Source organism: Oryctolagus cuniculus, chromosome 18 (genome assembly GCF_964237555.1).
Source record: "Oryctolagus cuniculus chromosome 18, mOryCun1.1, whole genome shotgun sequence".
NCBI lineage: Eukaryota > Metazoa > Chordata > Mammalia > Lagomorpha > Leporidae > Oryctolagus > Oryctolagus cuniculus.
The window spans coordinates 57,921,921-57,938,012 of record NC_091449.1 but is presented as its reverse complement, the minus strand read 5'-3'; the positions used below and the strand labels follow the sequence as shown (position 1 = coordinate 57,938,012).

Genomic DNA, 16,092 nt, shown 5'->3' with positions numbered 1-16,092 from the left:
CTCTGTCACTCTTTCAAATAAATATTTTTAAAAAGAAATGTATCTTGTTTAGTAGCTCCCTCTGAAACCGGCAGCCGAACCTGCACCCAATACAGGTAACAATGTACGTAGTAATGACCCTGCCCGCCCCAGAGCCGAGGGTTTGGGTCCTGTGCGCTGTCCTGCTTCCGGAGCCACAGAACACAGAGGCGGAGCAACCCGGCCTTGGCCTTCGTCCAGGACCAGGTCGAGGAGCGAGGCCACGCGTGTGCGACCTGCGGGCATCAGCGTGGACCACTCAGCCGTCCTCAGCCGTCCCGAAGCAAAACACGCAACGCCCCCCTCTCGGTGGCCCGTCCACTGGCTGACCACGCCCCTCTCCAGGTAGCTCCGCCCCTTCTAGAGGCCCGCGCCGCTACTATTGGTCCTCCTCCCGGCGCCGCCGGTTGCCGTGGAGACCACGACGATGGCAGCCGGGAACAGCCAAACTTGGTCGTCCCTTCTCGGTTTGCGTAGGGGTCTCGGCGTGCGCCGTCCATGGCGCTGTACCAGCTCTACTCCCACCCGGCCGAGCGCGGCTACCGCGCGGGGCTCTGCTCCAAGGCAGCGCTGTTCCTGCTCCTGGCCGCCGCGCTCACCTACATCCCGCCGCTGCTGGTGGCCTTCCGGAGCCACGGTGAGCTTGCTAGGCCGGTGCGCGCCACCGCCTCCGCTCGGGACGGCCTGCCTGACCTGTCCCCCTCTCCCTCTCACGCCCTTCTTCTCTCAGGGTTTTGGCTGAAGCGGAGCAGCTACGAGGAGCAGCCGACCGTGCGCTTCCAACACCAGGTACTGCTCGTGGCCCTGCTGGGACCGGAGCGCGACGGCTTCCTGGCCTGGAGCACCTTCCCCGCCTTCAACCGGCTGCAGGGGGATCGCCTGCGCGTCCCGCTCGTCTCGGTGCGTGGCTCCCGCCTGGAATTCCGCTTCCCCCAGACGCCCAGGTACCCGGGCAGCGCTGCGTGCTGACCCGGGCCGGGCACGGTGCGCGCTCGGGGTCCCGCGGTGTCGCCGCGTTCACGCGGCGCGGCGGAAGCTGGGGGTCGGGGGCGGGCGTCTCCGGGCAGGACTGACCCTCGGAGACCGGGCGCCCCGCACCTGTTCCCCGGCAGGGCCCCGGCGGAGGGAGCCTGCCCCACGTGATCTCAGAGGCTGCTCCAGCGTGCATCTGTCCGGGGTAAAATTGAGACTTTTTCTTTAAGAGGGCCGAAACTTCTAGTTTTCCTTCTTCCACGTCCTTGAGGTGAGTGGCCTACAAGACAAACTCGTGTAAAAAATGTTCCCAGCAAAAAGATGATAGGTCGTATGAATAACTAGAAAGTTTGTTACAGATAGTTTTTCTCTGGTTACTTCTGAAATTTATTGGCTTTTTTTTTTTTTTAAGATTTATTATGTATTTGAAAATGAGAGTTGCACAGAGAAAGGAGAGGCAAAGCGAGAGAGAGAGAGGTCTTCCTGATGGTTCACTCCCCAGTTGGCCGCAACGGCCAGAGCTGCACCGATCCAAAGCCAGGAGCCAGGAGGTTCTTCCAGGTCTCCCAAGTGGGTGCAGGGGCCCAAGCACTTGGACCATCTTCTACTGCTTTCCCAGGCCACAGCAGAGAGCTGGATCGGAAGTGGAGCAGCCGAGTCTCAAACCTGCACCCATAAGGGATACCGGTGCTTCAGGCCAGGGCGTTAACCCGCTGCGCCACAGTGCCAGCCCCTATTGACTTATTTTAATTAGGAAAGTACCCAGTTTCCCACGTCGGTGTCAGGGGCCCAGGTACTTGGGCCGTCTTCTGCTGCTTTCCCAGGAACAGTGGCAGGAAGCAGGATTGGAAGTGGAGCCGCCAAGACTTGAACCGGTGCCCATAGGGGATGCTGGCGCTGCAGGCAGAGGTCAAACCCACTGTGCCACAGCACTAGCCCCAGGTTTTTTCTCCACATGTTTATATTCCTCTCTATCATGTGCTTCTGGTCATTTGAGTCTAAGAAATACCATGCAGGCTTGAGATAATTGTGAAGACAAGGATAAACCATTAAGTTTCATTCATTCATTGTTTTTACGGGTTCGTGCAACACAGCTGCTGTTGGCCTCTTAGCTCTGCAACCAGAAACCAACCACTCCCTTCAGTGCACCGCCCTGGTCCCCCCTTGCATCTGGCGTGCAGTTCCAATTTTAATGAGAAGCCAAAACTAACTCTTAATGTTTATGGTACCCATACCATGAGATCACTTTCATACTGGGTAATTTTGGGGCTGGCACTGTGGTACAGCGGGTTAAAGCCCTGGCATTCCATATGGTCACTGGTTCGAATCCTGGCTGCCCCACTTCCGATCCAGCTCCCTGCTAATGTGCCTGGGAAAGCAGTGGAGGATGGCCCGGTGCTTGCGGCCCTGTATCCATGTGGGAGACCTGGAATAAGCTTCTGGTTCCTGGCTTCAGCATGTCCGAGCCCTGGCCATCGTGCCATTTGGGGAGTGTACCACCGAATGGAATTTTTTTTTTTTTTTTTTTTTTTGACAGGCAGAGTGGACAGTGAGAGAGAGAGACAGAGAGAAAGGTCTTCCTTTGCCGTTGGTTCACCCTCCAATGGCCGCCGCGGCCGGCGCGCTGCGGCCGGCACACCGCGCTGATCCGATGGCAGGAGCCAGGAGCCAGGTGCTTCTCCTGGTCTCCCATGGGGTGCAGGGCCCAAGCACCTGGGCCATCCTCCACTGCACTCCCTGGCCACAGCAGAGGGCTGGCCTGGAAGAGGGGCAACCGGGACAGAATCCGGCGCCCCGACCGGGACTAGAACCCGGTGTGCCGGCGCCGCTAGGCGGAGGATTAGCCTAGTGAGCCGCGGCGCCGGCCTCGAATGGAATATTTTCTTCCCCTACCCCCTACAGCCAGTGCGCCACAATGCTAGCCCTGGTTCTTAATTCTTTTTTTTTTTTTTTTTTTTAGATTTATTTATTTATTTGAAAGTCAGAGTTACACAGAGAGAAAAGGAAAGGCAGAGAGAGAGAGAGGTCTTCCATCGCTGGTTCCTTCCTCAATTGGGCACGACAGTGAGAGCTGCACCAGTCCAAAGCCAGGAGCCAGGAGCTTCTGCCAGGTCTGCCACACAGGTGCAGGGGCCCAAGGACTTGGGCCATCTTCTACTGCTTTCCCAGGCCACCGCAGAGAGCTGGATTGGAAGTGGAGCAACTGGGACTCGAACCAGCACCTGGGATGCCGACCCTGCAGACGGTAGCTTTACCTGCTATGCCGCAGCACTGGCCCCTAGACTCTCAACCTTTGTTACAGCAAAATACTTTTATTTTCTGACTCTGAACATAAAGCCCGACTGGCTTCAAGCTGTCTGCGAAACTGTCTAGGAAGCTACAGAAACAGCGGTCCTCAGTCAAGGTTGAACCAAGTGCGGGGAGGCATCTTGGTGACTGCTAATTTGGGAAAATGCCTCGGAAGTCACAAACAGCCTGGGTTCTGCTTTGGTCAGCTCACCTTGGACAGCATCTCTAAAGTCCCCCCCTTCTCTTTGATTAATATTATTTTATAAGATACCTTTTTTTTTTTTTTTTTTTTTTTTTTTTTTTTTGACAGGCAGAGTGGATAGTGAGAGAGAGAGACAGAGAGAAAGGTCTTCTTTTTTTTTTTCGCCGTTGGTTCACCCTCCAATGGCCGCCACGGCTGGCGTGCTTCGGCCGGCGCACCGCACTGATCCAATGGCAGGAGCCAGGTGCTTCTCATGGTCTCCCATGGGGTGCAGGGCCCAAGCACTTGGGCCATCCTCCACTACACTCCCGGGCCACAGCAGAGAGCTGGCCTGGAAGAGGGGCAACCGGGACAGAATCTGGCCCCCGGACCGGGACTAGAACCCGGTGTGCCAGCGCCGCAAGGCAGAGGATTAGCCTAGTGAGCCGCGGCACTGGCCTATAAGATACCTTTTAAAGTGTTTATTTTCATCTGTTTGAAAGGCAAAATGACCTGGGGAGCGAGGGGAGAGTTTTTCACCCACCGATTCACTCTCCAGGTGCCTGCAGCAGCCAGGGCTGCACCAGACAGAAGCCAGGAGCCAGAGTTCCGTGTCTCAGGGTTCCAAACATGTGAGCCACCACCTGCTGCCTCCCAGGATGCGTTAGCAGGGAGCTGGGTCCTGGAGCAGCCAGGGCTCCAAGTCGCTGGCTCTGCAGTTGGGGAAGTGGGTGTCCCAAGCAGGCACTTAAGGAGTGGACAAGCCGGTCAGAGATCTCTGTCACTACCTCTCTGTCTCTCTGCCTTTCAAATAAAAGGAAAGCTGCAGCACTCACCCCACACCTTGCCTTTGGTGCCTTCAAAGTCCAGCTGTTGTTTGTTGCCGTGTTGAGGGTGAGAAGAACAAAGCAGGTGACCTTTCCCCTTAATGGGTCTGACGGGTCCGTGTGGGGGCCCAGAGAAGTTAAGTGCTGCGGGCTCAGAGAGGATGCTGGGGGTAAGAGGGGTTGCCGCGTGTCTGTGCCTCCGAAACCATGGCGTCTTCCTGCCCGCGGTGTCTGACGCCTGCTGCTGGCCAGGACGCAGGCTCTGCAGAGTCCTCGTTGCCTCCCGCTGCACACAGCCACCGGGCGGGCGGCTTCACAGCTTGCAGGAGATGCAGGAGCTGCTGGAAAGAAAGCCCCAGGGCAGCAGTGAAGGGTGTCTCAGCCTCTCCCAAGCAGCGTTTTACAATGCACCGGGTCCAAATGACCGGGGAGCCTGCTGCACTGCCCAGAACAATGTGTTGTAGTTCACTCTGTGAATTGCTTTTTAAGTGGGATCACCCGGTGGACGCGTGGTGCCCTGGGGTTAAGAGGCCTGCATCCCATATCCTACTGCCTGGATTCGAGTCCTGGCTCCGCTTCCAGCACCAGCGTGCGCCTAACGTGCCCCCTGGGAGGCAGCACTGAGGGCTCACGCGGTTGGGTCCTGCCACCCACATGGGAGACCTGGAGTGAGTCCCGGGCTCCCGGTTTTGGCCTGGTCCAGCCCTGGCTGTTGCAGGCATTTAAGGAGTGGACAAGCAGGCCAGAGATCTCTGTCACTACCTCTCTGTCTCTCTGCCTTTCAAATAAAATGAAAGTAAATAAATGTGAAATGTCATGTCATCAGCATATTCAGTGACAGGACAGAATGTGTGGAAAAGTATGGAGGTCATCGACTGAGTCATGGTGACTGTGGTATGTGGTATAAATATGTGTAAATCCAGCATCCATCTCATCAGGTGTAAACTACTCGAAGTGATTGGAAAGTGCGGGGTCATAGTTTAATTGGAAGTGTTCTTCCTTTCTTACTGGCAGACAGAATAATGGCTCATTTTGGGGCCGGCGCCGTGGCTCACTTGGTTAATCCTCCGCCTGTGGTGCCAGCATCCCATATGGGTGCCGGGTTCCGGTCCCAGGTGCTCCTCTTCCAGTCCAGCTCTCTGCTGTGGCCCGGGAAGGCAGTGGAGGATGGCCCAAGTGCTTGGGCCCTGCACCCGCATGGGAGACCAGAAGCACCTGGCTCCTGGCTTTGGATCGGCGAAGCTCCGGCCGTGCCAGCCATTTGGGGGGTGAACCAACAGAATGAAGACCTTTCTCTCTGTCTCTCTCTCTCTCTCTCTCTCACTAACTCTTTAAAAAAAGAAGAAGAAGAAGAATGGTGCATTTTGTAATTGAGGTGTCAGATTCCTTGAAAACCAGGTAGCAAGGATTTGATGACTCTAGGAACCACGAAGCAGTGTCCCTGCTTTGCTGGAGACTCAAAGACTGATACCAGGAGAATCTCCAGTCTAAAAGGGGACCAAAAACACCAAGGGGTAACAAGTATGAGGGCGGAGTCTAAAAAATTCAGAGAGTGCACATGGCGAAAACAACCATGCGGGGCTTGTGCAGTTTTTTTGTGCCCCAATAGATTTATCTCTTAACTGCATTTTTCTTTTTGATTATTTGTTGGTTGTATTTATTTGAAAGGCAGAGTTACAGAGAGAGGAGAAGAGAGATCTTCCAACTGCTGGTTCACTCCTTGGATGGCTGCAACAGCCTGCGTTGGGCCACTCTGAAGCCAGGAGTCAAGAGTTTCTTCCTGGTCTCCCACATGGGTGCAGGGACCCAAGTGCTTGGGCCGTCTCCACTGTGTTCCCAGGCACATTAGCAGGGAGCTGGATCTGAAGTGGAACAGCCAGGACTCAAACTAGTGCTCATATGGGATGCCGATGTCACAGGAGGCTGATTAACCCACTGCCCCGGCCCCTTAATTCCATTTTTCCACGGACATTTGGAAGTATCATCATATATTGTGAAGTGGACATTGGAGTAAATTAGGAAACTAGCTTTTCGTAAACCAAGAATGAATAGATACCACACAAAATTCCAACAAACCATCAGATACTGCAAAATCCTGGATGGGTCAAGATGTAACAAGTCAAGACTGATTTGACTAGAAACATCTGAGCTTTTTTTAAAAAAAAATTATTTATTTTTGTTTTATTTGAAAGACACAGAGACAGAGAAATCTTCTATCGCTGATTCACGCCCCCAGTATCTGAAACAGCCAGAGCTGGACCAGACCAAAGCCAGGAACCTGGAACTCCCGGCATGGGATGCAGGCATGGCACACGCCCACTCGCCAATCGCATTGTGCAGTTCGCGGCATCTCCTGCAGCCAAGTGGCCCTTTCCCGCTCCGCCAGTAGGAGGCACAATGAGCCTTGTGCTAGGAGTGGGAAAACCACAGCCAGGGTGAACAGTTGCTGGGGTGACGCAGACAGGGACAGCGAGCAAACAGAGGCAGGACTAAGACACTACTCTCTCCTGCCACCTTACAGGTCCCCTCCCCGCGTTCTCCCCCTGGCTCTGAAGGCACCGGCACCAGCTGGCAGCACTCCCTTCTTGAGGTCCAAGTCCCAGCTCCCCGAGGCTGCTGCGTCAAGCCTCTGGGATCTGATAACTCCAGGCTCTTGCCTTTCTTCTCTTGCTCCCTGGGGTTGTCATTTCTGTATATAACCCATATTCCCTTTTGGCCTCTTTAGTCCTCTAATATTTATGTTTCTATTTTTCCCTGTATATATTTTTTAAAGATTTATTTGAAATTCAGAGTTACACAGAGAGAGGAGAGGCAGAGAGAGAGTTTTTTTTTTGACAGGCAGAGTGGACAGTGAGAGAGAGACAGAGAAGAAGGTCCTCCTTTTGCCGTTGGTTCACCCTCCAATGGCTGCTGCGGCCGGTGCACCGCGCTGATCTGAAGCCAGGAGCCAGGTGCTTTTCCTGGTCTCCCATGGGGTGCAGGGCCCAAGCACTTGGACCATCCTCCACTGCACTCCCGGGCCACAGCAGAGAGCTGGCCTGGAAGAGGGGCAACTGGGACAGAATCTGGCGCCCCGACCGGGACTAGAACCCGGGATGCCGGTGCCACAGGCAGAAGATTAGCCTTTTGAGCCACGGTGCCGGCCGAGAGAGAGAGAGGTCTTCCATCTGCCGGTTCACTCCACAGTTGGTGGCAACGGCCGGAGCTGAGCCGATCCGAAACCAGGAGCCAGGAGCTTCCTCCAGGTCTCCACATGGGTGCAGGGGCCCAAGGGCTTGGTCTGTCTTCTACTGCTTTTCCAGGCCATAGCAGAGAGCTGGATCAGAAGTAGAGCAGCAGATCTCAAACCGGTGCCCATGTGGCATGCCGGCACTTCAGGCCAGGGCGTTAACCCACTGTACCACAGCACTGGCCCCTCCCTGTGTATTTTTAATTTTTTTTTTTATTTGTACATCTTATTTGAAAGGCAGAAAGACAGTGAGGTAGAGGTATCTTCTCTGTTTGCTTCCCACATGCCCGCAACAGCCAGGGCTGTTCCAGGCCAAAGCCACAAGCCCGGAACTCCATCCGGGTCTCCTACGTGGATGGCAGGGGCCCAAGTACTTGAGCGACAATAGGATTTACTAGCAGGAAGCTGGATCAGAAGTGGAGTTGCCAGAACTCCAACTGGCCCTGCATTATGCTGGCATCCAGAATGTCAGCCCAGCCCCGTGTACCACAGCACCCTCCCCACAAGAGCTGTCTTAACAGTACACCAAACTCCTGTCCCTGACTCCCTGTTAGAGGAACTGTGTTCATTTCTGCTTGCTGATTGACACAGGTAGACTGATGTGCGTTTTTCTTTCTGGAACATTAGCACTGGTTTCATCCCGCGTATGTAAATGCTTGTGCTCCTTTAGCCAGCAGCAGTCTCTGAAACCAGAGTTCTTGTGAGCTGTCAGAGAGGGAGCACTGATTCAGGAGTCAGCACACCCAGATCCCAGTCTCTCAGCCTCAGCCTGTGAGCAGCACGAGGCACGCTCGTACCTACAGCTCTGCTGGGGCATGGCGCAGTGGGCCTAAAAACTGTTCCAAATCGTACATGTCCCTCCCCAAATAAAAACGCTGGTGTGGTTTGTGACTCCTCTTAGCAAAACGCACCCATTGGATTTTAGATTCTGACGCAGAATCTGTAGCTCTCTGAGTGCCTGCCTTCATGGCTGTGGCATGTATGTTAAGCTCCCTTTGAGTTGGAATTAAATAGTTGATTTCACCCCATCTGGGATGAAATGGGAGATCTCCAATCGGAGATCCCAATACACTCTGTCTCTTTTTTTTTTAAGTCTAGACATGTTAATCCAGGGAAGGAGGGCTAGATGTGATGTCAAAGACCTGATCTCAAACCCCACCTTTAGTATTACTAAGTGTACCTCTTGATACATCCTGCAGCTTCCCTGAGCCTTGATTGTCTCCTCTGCACAGCGGGGATAATGCCTGCTCCCCCTCCCTTAGGCGTGATACATATTGTAAAGGTCAAATGAAGCAAGTTCCTTTCTCACCACACTATCTTGGAATCTGGATTCTTTTTTTTTTTTTTTTTTTGACAGGCAGAGTAGACAGTGAGAGAGACAGAGACAGAGAGAAAGGTCTTCCTTCTGCCATTGGTTCACCCTCCAATGGCCACCGCGGCCGGTGCAGCGCGCTGATCTGAAGCCAGGAGCCAGGTACTTCTCCTGGTCTCCCATGGGGTGCAGGGCCCAAGCACTTGGGCCATCCTCCACTGCACTCCCGGGCCACAGCAGAGAGCTGGCCTGGAAGAGGGGCAACCTGGATAGAATCCAGCGCCCTGATCGGGACTAGAACCCAGTGTGCCGGTACCGCAAGGCGGAGGATTAGCCTAGTGAGCCGCGGCGCCGGCCAGAATCTGGATTCTTCTGGCATTTTTTCTCCTGCCAACTCGCCTCTCCTGGGAGTTGAGAAACTTGATCTCCTGTCTTCCAGTCCAACTGATAGCTCCAGGGGCATGGGTCCATTATGGAGAGTTAACCCCACATTGCCTGCTGAATCTTCCCAATACCAGCTAAAGAAAAGTCGCGGCAAGACAAGGCGGCCTCTTGTCCATCCTGCTGTCAATCACCCGTGCACCTGTGAAGCTGACGGAACAGCACGAGTGAGTAGTACCCAAAAGAGGAAGGAGGAGTGGTCTCTCTGTCACAGGGCCCAGGACGAGCACCGTATTGGCCAGCAGGAAGGGGATGACTGACAAGTTCTGGAAACTAGTGACGACATCCTCATCTCCAATGGCCTTATTAGCCTGAAGAACAAGAATCTCTTCCTCTCGGAATGGCAGTGCTGGAAAGCAGCGTGAGACGGGACACAGGCCTCAGGTGGGAGTGCCGGGTGGCCTGGGAGAATCCTCTGGGAACCTGCAGGGGCAAAGGAACACCGTGGCCACCAGCTCCAAGCTGTGCCGACGAATGATGCTGGCCATGATCACATCTCGGTACCCGGCGTATCGGGATCTCCATCGGGCAAGGCCAGAAGAGTGGCTGAAGAACAGTTTCCATCCCCTGCGTCCATGTGAACTGTGAGCTCCAAACTGAAGCCCCCACACCGACGTCTGTTTTTCTCACCTGCATGTCTGAGATGTAGAGAATCTGTGGTATTAATGTCCTGCTGATTGAATGTAGCTTCTATTTTCATTTTGTTGATTGGCACTGGAGGATGCACCCAGCTTGAAATTCTACCATGAGGGGCTGGCACTGTGGCACAGCAGGTTAAAGCCCTGGCCTGAAACGCTGGCATCCCATATGGGCACCAGTTTGAGTCTTGGCTGCTCCACTTCCAATCCAGCTCTCTGCTATAGCCTGGGATAGCAATAGAAGATATCCTAAGTCCTTGGGCCCCTGCACTCATGGGGGAGACCCAGAGGAAGTGCCTGGCTCCTGGCTCCTGATTGGCGCATCTCCAGCCGTTGTGGGCAATTGGGAGTGAACCAGCAAATGGAAAATGGAAGACCTCTCTGTCTGCCTCTCCTTCTCTCTGTGTAACTCTGACTTTCAAATAAATAAATAAATAAATCTTAAAAAAAAAAAAAAAAAAGAAAGTCTAACATGAATGGCGGGAGGCCTGGTGATCTGCCATTGGCTTGGAGAACACATCCCAGTTAGGATTGGGGTGGTGGTTGGTGGTTTTTTTTGTTTGTTTGTTTTTGTTTTTTCCTGCTTTAGAAAATTGGCTTCTGGAGAAGTAGCAGTTTTGAGGTGCTACTTAAACTTTCGATACTAACTCAGGCATATTTATGAAAAAGGAAAACTCAAGTAACGAAACCAAACGAGACAAAATGAGCCGATCAGAGGAGACGCAGGCTGTGCGGCTGCCGGCGGCTGTTCTGGCCCCTGCAAGCGCCCATCCAGTTCAGCCCCGAGCATCTGCAGAGCCCAAGTGGAGTTCAGGACCACGTCCACTGTGTCTTCCCCCGGGACTGTTTGTTTTTCTTTCTTGGTCGCGGGGAGGGAGCTGGCGCCTGGGTTCAGCGGGACCCTGTGCCATTGTGTTTGTGCAGCAGTGAAGTGGCTGCTTCCCAGACTTAGTGGGCGGCCCCCTGTGGCTTTCCCAGACTAGAGAAGAAGACCGCAACCAAGATGGGAAAATGGACGTGCTGCATTTCAGCCTGGAGCTTCCCCTGCAGCCCACGGAGCACGTTCTCGGCGTGCAGCTCATCCTGACGTTCTCCTACCAGCTGCACGTGAGTCGGTGCTTAGGGAGGCCCACCTCTCCCTCCCGTCCTGCAACGGACCAGCGCCCTGTAGGATTAGCACAGCAGAAGGCTCTTTCCCGGATGAAGGTGGTGGTTTGACCGAGGCAGCTAAGAACTCTTCCCTTGGGGTCACTAGTTTACAGGGCTGTGAGGGAGTCGGGGGCTGGGGCAGAGTGCTTCCTGCCCGGCCGAGGGTATGGGAGTCGCCGTGGACGGGTGACTCTGGGAACCCAGAGCCGCTCGGACCTGCTCGCTGCTTCTCGCGCTTTCAGAGGATGGCGACGTTCGCGATGCAGAGCATGGCGTTCCTGCAGTCCTCGTTCGCCGTCCCCGGGTCCCAGCTGTACGTGAACGGAGACCTGAGGCTGCAGCAGAGGCAGCCGCTCCCCGCCGGCGGCCTTGACGTCCGGTACAACGTAAGGCGGGCTCCCGCGCAGGCTCTTCAGGAAGGCCGTGGGGGGTGGAATGCAAAGAGAAGTTTATTGTGGTGCAAAAAAGTCTTTGAAATCTGTGTAGTTTCTCCGGAATAGGCATTTTCTGCCAAACCTCATGTATGTTACTGTGTATACAGTTCTTAGAAATGAAAGTTGGGCCGGCGCCGCGGCTCACTAGGCTAATCCTCCGCCTTGCGGCGCCGGCACACCGGGTTCTAGTCCCGGTCGGGGCGCCGGATTCTGTCCCGGTTGCCCCTCTTCCAGTCCAGCTCTCTGCTGTGGCCCGGGAGTGCAGTGGAGGATGGCCCAAGTCCTTGGGCCCTGCACCCGCATGGGAGACCAGGAGAAGCACCTGGCTCCTGCCTTCGGATAAGTGCGGTGCGCCGGCTGCAGCGCGCTGGCCGTGGCGGCCATTGGAGGGTGAACCAATGGTAAAAGGAAGACCTTTCTCTCTATCTCACTGTCCACTCTGCCTGTAAAAAAAAAAAAAAAAAAAAAAAAAAGAAATGAAAGTTGGAAATACCAGTACCATTCCAATGAGGAAAAAAACTCCTTTAACTTTTTTAAATGGACCACATTTCTAGCTGCTTTACCTTTTTCTTTGCTCTTCTCTGAATGCTGTCTTTTATCTTTTTAATGTGGAGATGGAAGTGGATACAGAGCAAATAGTAAGCATATAATCCTTTGAAGCAGGAAATGATTTTCCAACTCCTAATTTTATTTGGTATAATTTGGTATATAGATCTTCAGATACAAAGTCCGGGTTAAGTTGCTGCTTTTCAGTCTTGCCCCCTTATTCACACTGATTATAGCTAGGGTGACCAGAAACCCAGTTTGCCCGGAACAGCCTTTGTTTATGTCTGTAATAACCAGCGACATGTTACTTTTCTTCTTTAAAAAATGTACTTGAGAGGCTGACAGCTCTCCAAATGCCCACGATGGCCACAGGGTCAGAGCTGAGAGCTGGGAACTCAGTCCAGGTCTCCCACGTGGGTGGCAGGGACCCGAGTACTCGAAGCGTCACTGCTGCCTCCCAGGGTCTGCATTGTCGGGGAGCTAAAGTCAGAAGCTGGAGCCAGGCATCTAACTCAGGCCTCCCTGACAGGGGCATGTTAGCCGTGAGCATGAAAGTCCACCAGAAAGGGGAATTTTACACATAGCTTTTAAACCCCTAAATGATGGATACTGACCCACAACAGGAAGAACTGAGAGTAAGCAGACTTGACTTATCTTTGAAGAAAAAGCTGTTGCTACTGGAATAGGCCATTGAGAGCGAGACGGTGGTGTCTGGGACCCGGCTGGGTGGGCAGGTGGGGAGCGGGGAGAGGGAGAGGACTCACCCACGGCCTCCCACTGTGCCCCAGGTGTCTGTGATCAACAGCACCAGCCCTTTCGCCCGAGACTACGACCTCACCCGCATTGCCGCTGCCTACCAGGAAAGGAACGGTGAGTGTGGGGGAGCCCGCCCTCAGCCCCGCTCCAGCGCCTTCCAGCCTGGTGGGGGTCGCGGGAGAACAGGCTTGGAACCCTGCGACCACAGTGGTCCTTTTGTGTCTTCAGACCCCGCCCCCCACCCCTCTGGTCCGTTAATGATTAATTGCTATGCTTATGCCATCACTGGCTTGGTGATTTCCTTAAAAAAAAAAAAAAAGGTTAATTAAGGTGTTGCTCATACCACACCTGTGGGAGATGAGGGGCGATTGCGGTCTTGTTTTCAGAAGAAACCGAGCGTGTTGGCAGCTCAGCGCGTGCCAGCAGCCCCCTGCGGTCCTGACTGGCAGGTGGGGCCCTGGCACTGCCCGCAGAGCCCCAGAGTGCTGCTCACGGGCCTGAGGTTGTCTCCAGAGGACTCTAACCTGCTGCTTGGCAACCAGACGTCGTGGGTACCACGCTCAGTCATGTGCACGTGAAAGGAGTTCGGTTCCAGGGTTTCTCCCTATGTTTAGGTCGTACAGAGTCAGCAGCATTCCAACAACACAGGACGCATTAAGACAGAACCAAAACACACTACATTATTCCATACACACTACATTATCCCATTCACTTTTGATCCATATATGGGTTTTTACAAAATATATATTTGAGTATTTAACTGTTACAGTGTGGAAGGGATCCACATTTAGCTTTGGGATCCACATTAGCTTTTTTTTTCTCTTAATTTATTTAACAATGAAATATCAGTATTTCCCCCACACTGCTGCACTGTTCCGAGTGGCAGCATGACATCCCTCGGGTAGCCATGCCGCAGCCGCACAAGAATGCAGACTGGTTTCTGCGCTTTTGACATGGTTTTAACAGAGGTATTTTTGCAGATAACAAGGGAGTGTCTGCCCACACAAGTCCTCTTTCTTTTAGAATTTTTCATTCGCGTTATAGAAGTGCAGGGTCATCCCTTCAGGTACGTACAGGGGGATGTTTATAGCCCTTGTCACCTTTTGGCAAGGGGGTCCGTCCTGGATTAAAGATCAGTGATTCTGTTGCAGTCACCACTGTCCTGAGTGACCCCCACCCCATCTGGCTGGTGGGCAGGGCTGCGGAGGCTCCCTTCGTGATTAACGCTGTCATCCGATACCCTGTGGAAGTCATTTCATATCCTTTCTGTTGGAGGCCTGTAGGGCTCAGGCTGCAGAGGGAAGGAAAGCCCCTTCGCTGTCCCCGCCTGGGCTCACATGTGGGAAGCCCTGGGCTGGAAATGGCCACAGCCCCGCACAAGTGACTGCCTGCCTGCCTTTGGTACAGGAAAACAAACTCATTTCCTGTTGATATTTCTTGCTGAGACTCTTTGAGGTCAGTATCCATATTGATGATTTAATGAGCATTTATGATCCCTTTTCTCTTAAGGGCATTTGAAACATTCTTGCTATTTCCTGCCAGACCCAAACCTTGGTGTAGCTCCTCCTCCCGGCTTGTCCTTTGCTACTCCTTAACCCTCCCCACCTACCAGCCCGGCTTCTGGGAGATGATCAAGTTTGCCTGGATCCAGTATGTCAGCATCCTGCTTGTCTTCCTCTGGGTGTTTGAGAGAATCAAAGTATTTGTGTTTCAAAATCAGGTGGTGACCACAATCCCCGTGACAGCAACACCCTGGGCAGATCCGCGCAAGGAGCACCTGTCCTAAGCCCGCCTCGCGATAGCCAGGCACGTCTCGGCAGAGGACCCTGAACACACGCGGGCTTGTGTGTGGTTCCCCCCAGGGACAAAGAACAGCTCCTTCCAGAATGGTCAGGGACCTGGTGTGTACAGAGCTCAGAGGCTTCCCTGAGGCTAGCATTCTCTGTTTCTTTTCTTCTTCTGCCTTACGCTTACATTTCAGGGGGAAACTGCAGTCAGTTCAGACAACTTGGAAAGAGTCCCATCTGTAGTCCAGCAAAGACTTTTCCTCTCTTGCACTCAGAAACACTAAGCATTTCTTCCCTCCATTGTAAACCACTGTTTTTCACTCTTTTCGGAGCTCTCATGACAAATGCAAATCACTAGCACTTTCCACTCCTGGGCATCTACAGTTCCCATTCAGAGCTTTGATTGCCAGAACAGAGGCCTCTAGCTGGAGAAAGGAGGGGTCAGGCCCAGGGGGCGGAGAGGGGCTGACCCCAGGACACCAGGACCATCCACCTGCCCTCAGTCTAACAGACAGCCGTCTGTCGTGGGCTCAGCTGAGCAGCCTTTATCCCCTGGCTCTTGGCCCTGCCTTTTGCCCTCTGTCTGTGCCCCGCAGCGGCAGGCTGAGTTCCATTCACAGACCCGTCTGCAGGCGAGGGGGAGGTTGGGATGGTAACAACAGGTTCTTTCTCCCTGGCCCTCACCCAAGGGCCTGGACACTTGCCACTCCTCCTCCCTGACAGCCCCCCCTTCCTGCAAAGGACCTGGGTGACAGAGGAGTTCTTGTTGGTCTTGGCTCCCGCTGCCTGGCAACAGCAGGGTTTATTTGGAGGGCTAGCGGGAAGCACAGTTCCTTGACAAGAGAGTAGGGTGCCCATCCCAGTGGGCAGCTTGGGGGAGGACACAGGAGCAGTGAGGGAGTGAGGAGGGTACCAACCCCCGCAGTCCAGTGCAGCCAGGGTACCTGCAGGGCTGAGGGAAAAGCAGGAGAGGCGATTCCTGGCTCTCATGGGCCTGTAGTGCAAGCAGAGACTGCTCAGCTCCCCAGAGGACAGCGGCTCTGCTTCTCGGTCCTGAGCCGGTCATTGGCGCTGGAAGGACACGCCTCCCTGTGATCCACGATTCATGCCCACCCACAAATGCCACGTGCCTCGGTTTACCTTGGAGCTTCAGGTCCTATTTCCAAAGCGTCTTATTTTTTTTCAGGTTAATCAAGAGATTTGGAAACAAAGCTCTTTTGAAGTATTCAAGCAGAAAAAACGCCCCCATCACTGGTTCTTCTTTCTTTGCTTGTAATATTTAGGGCTATTTATGTGCCTACAATTTTTCCCCTGAGATTCAAATGAAAATGTTTTCCAGTTTAAATTACAAAAATGTAACAAGATGTGGAGAGATGGCTAAAAATGTGTATATACATTGCTTTGTGTTTAAGTTATTCTAATGCAAAATGTGTACAAAAGACTTGATGTTTTATAACTTTCTAATTAAAATGTTTCAAATGGAAGGTTGCATGTGGCCTTTTAGGGGGGAAAG

The 16,092-nt window shown here is 53.4% G+C and overlaps 1 protein-coding gene across 4 annotated transcripts; it reads left to right on the top strand.

Annotated features, from left to right (window-relative positions):
• The first annotated feature begins 409 nt into the window (after positions 1-409).
• TMEM231 (transmembrane protein 231) lies at positions 410-16,063 on the top strand. Of its 4 annotated transcripts, XM_008257629.4 has the most exons (8): positions 414-655; positions 749-918; positions 10,886-11,014; positions 11,299-11,442; positions 12,825-12,906; positions 13,944-14,049; positions 14,398-14,598; positions 15,766-16,063. In XM_008257629.4, the coding sequence occupies exons 1-7, from the start codon at positions 517-519 to the stop codon at positions 14,576-14,578; spliced, it is 951 nt and encodes a 316-aa protein (XP_008255851.1). In that variant the 5' UTR covers positions 414-516; the 3' UTR covers positions 14,579-14,598; positions 15,766-16,063. The 4 variants fall into 4 exon arrangements, with proteins under 4 accessions (XP_008255852.1, XP_069918845.1, XP_008255851.1 ...); XM_008257630.4 differs by lacking the exon at positions 13,944-14,049 and having other exon boundaries at positions 410-655; positions 14,513-14,598; XM_051847301.2 differs by having other exon boundaries at positions 415-655; positions 14,398-16,063.
• Positions 16,064-16,092: the final 29 nt, after the last annotated feature.

Coding starts and splice junctions, on each gene's coding strand:
- TMEM231 (XM_008257629.4), top strand. CDS start 517: ATGGCGCTGTACCAGCTCTACTCCCACCCGGCCGAGCGCGGCTACCGC. Junction 919..10,885: donor TGCGCGTCCCGCTCGTCTCG/GTGCGTGGCTCC, acceptor TGGCTTTCCCAG/ACTAGAGAAGAAGACCGCAA. Junction 14,050..14,397: donor TACCCTGTGGAAGTCATTTC/ATATCCTTTCTG, acceptor AACCCTCCCCAC/CTACCAGCCCGGCTTCTGGG.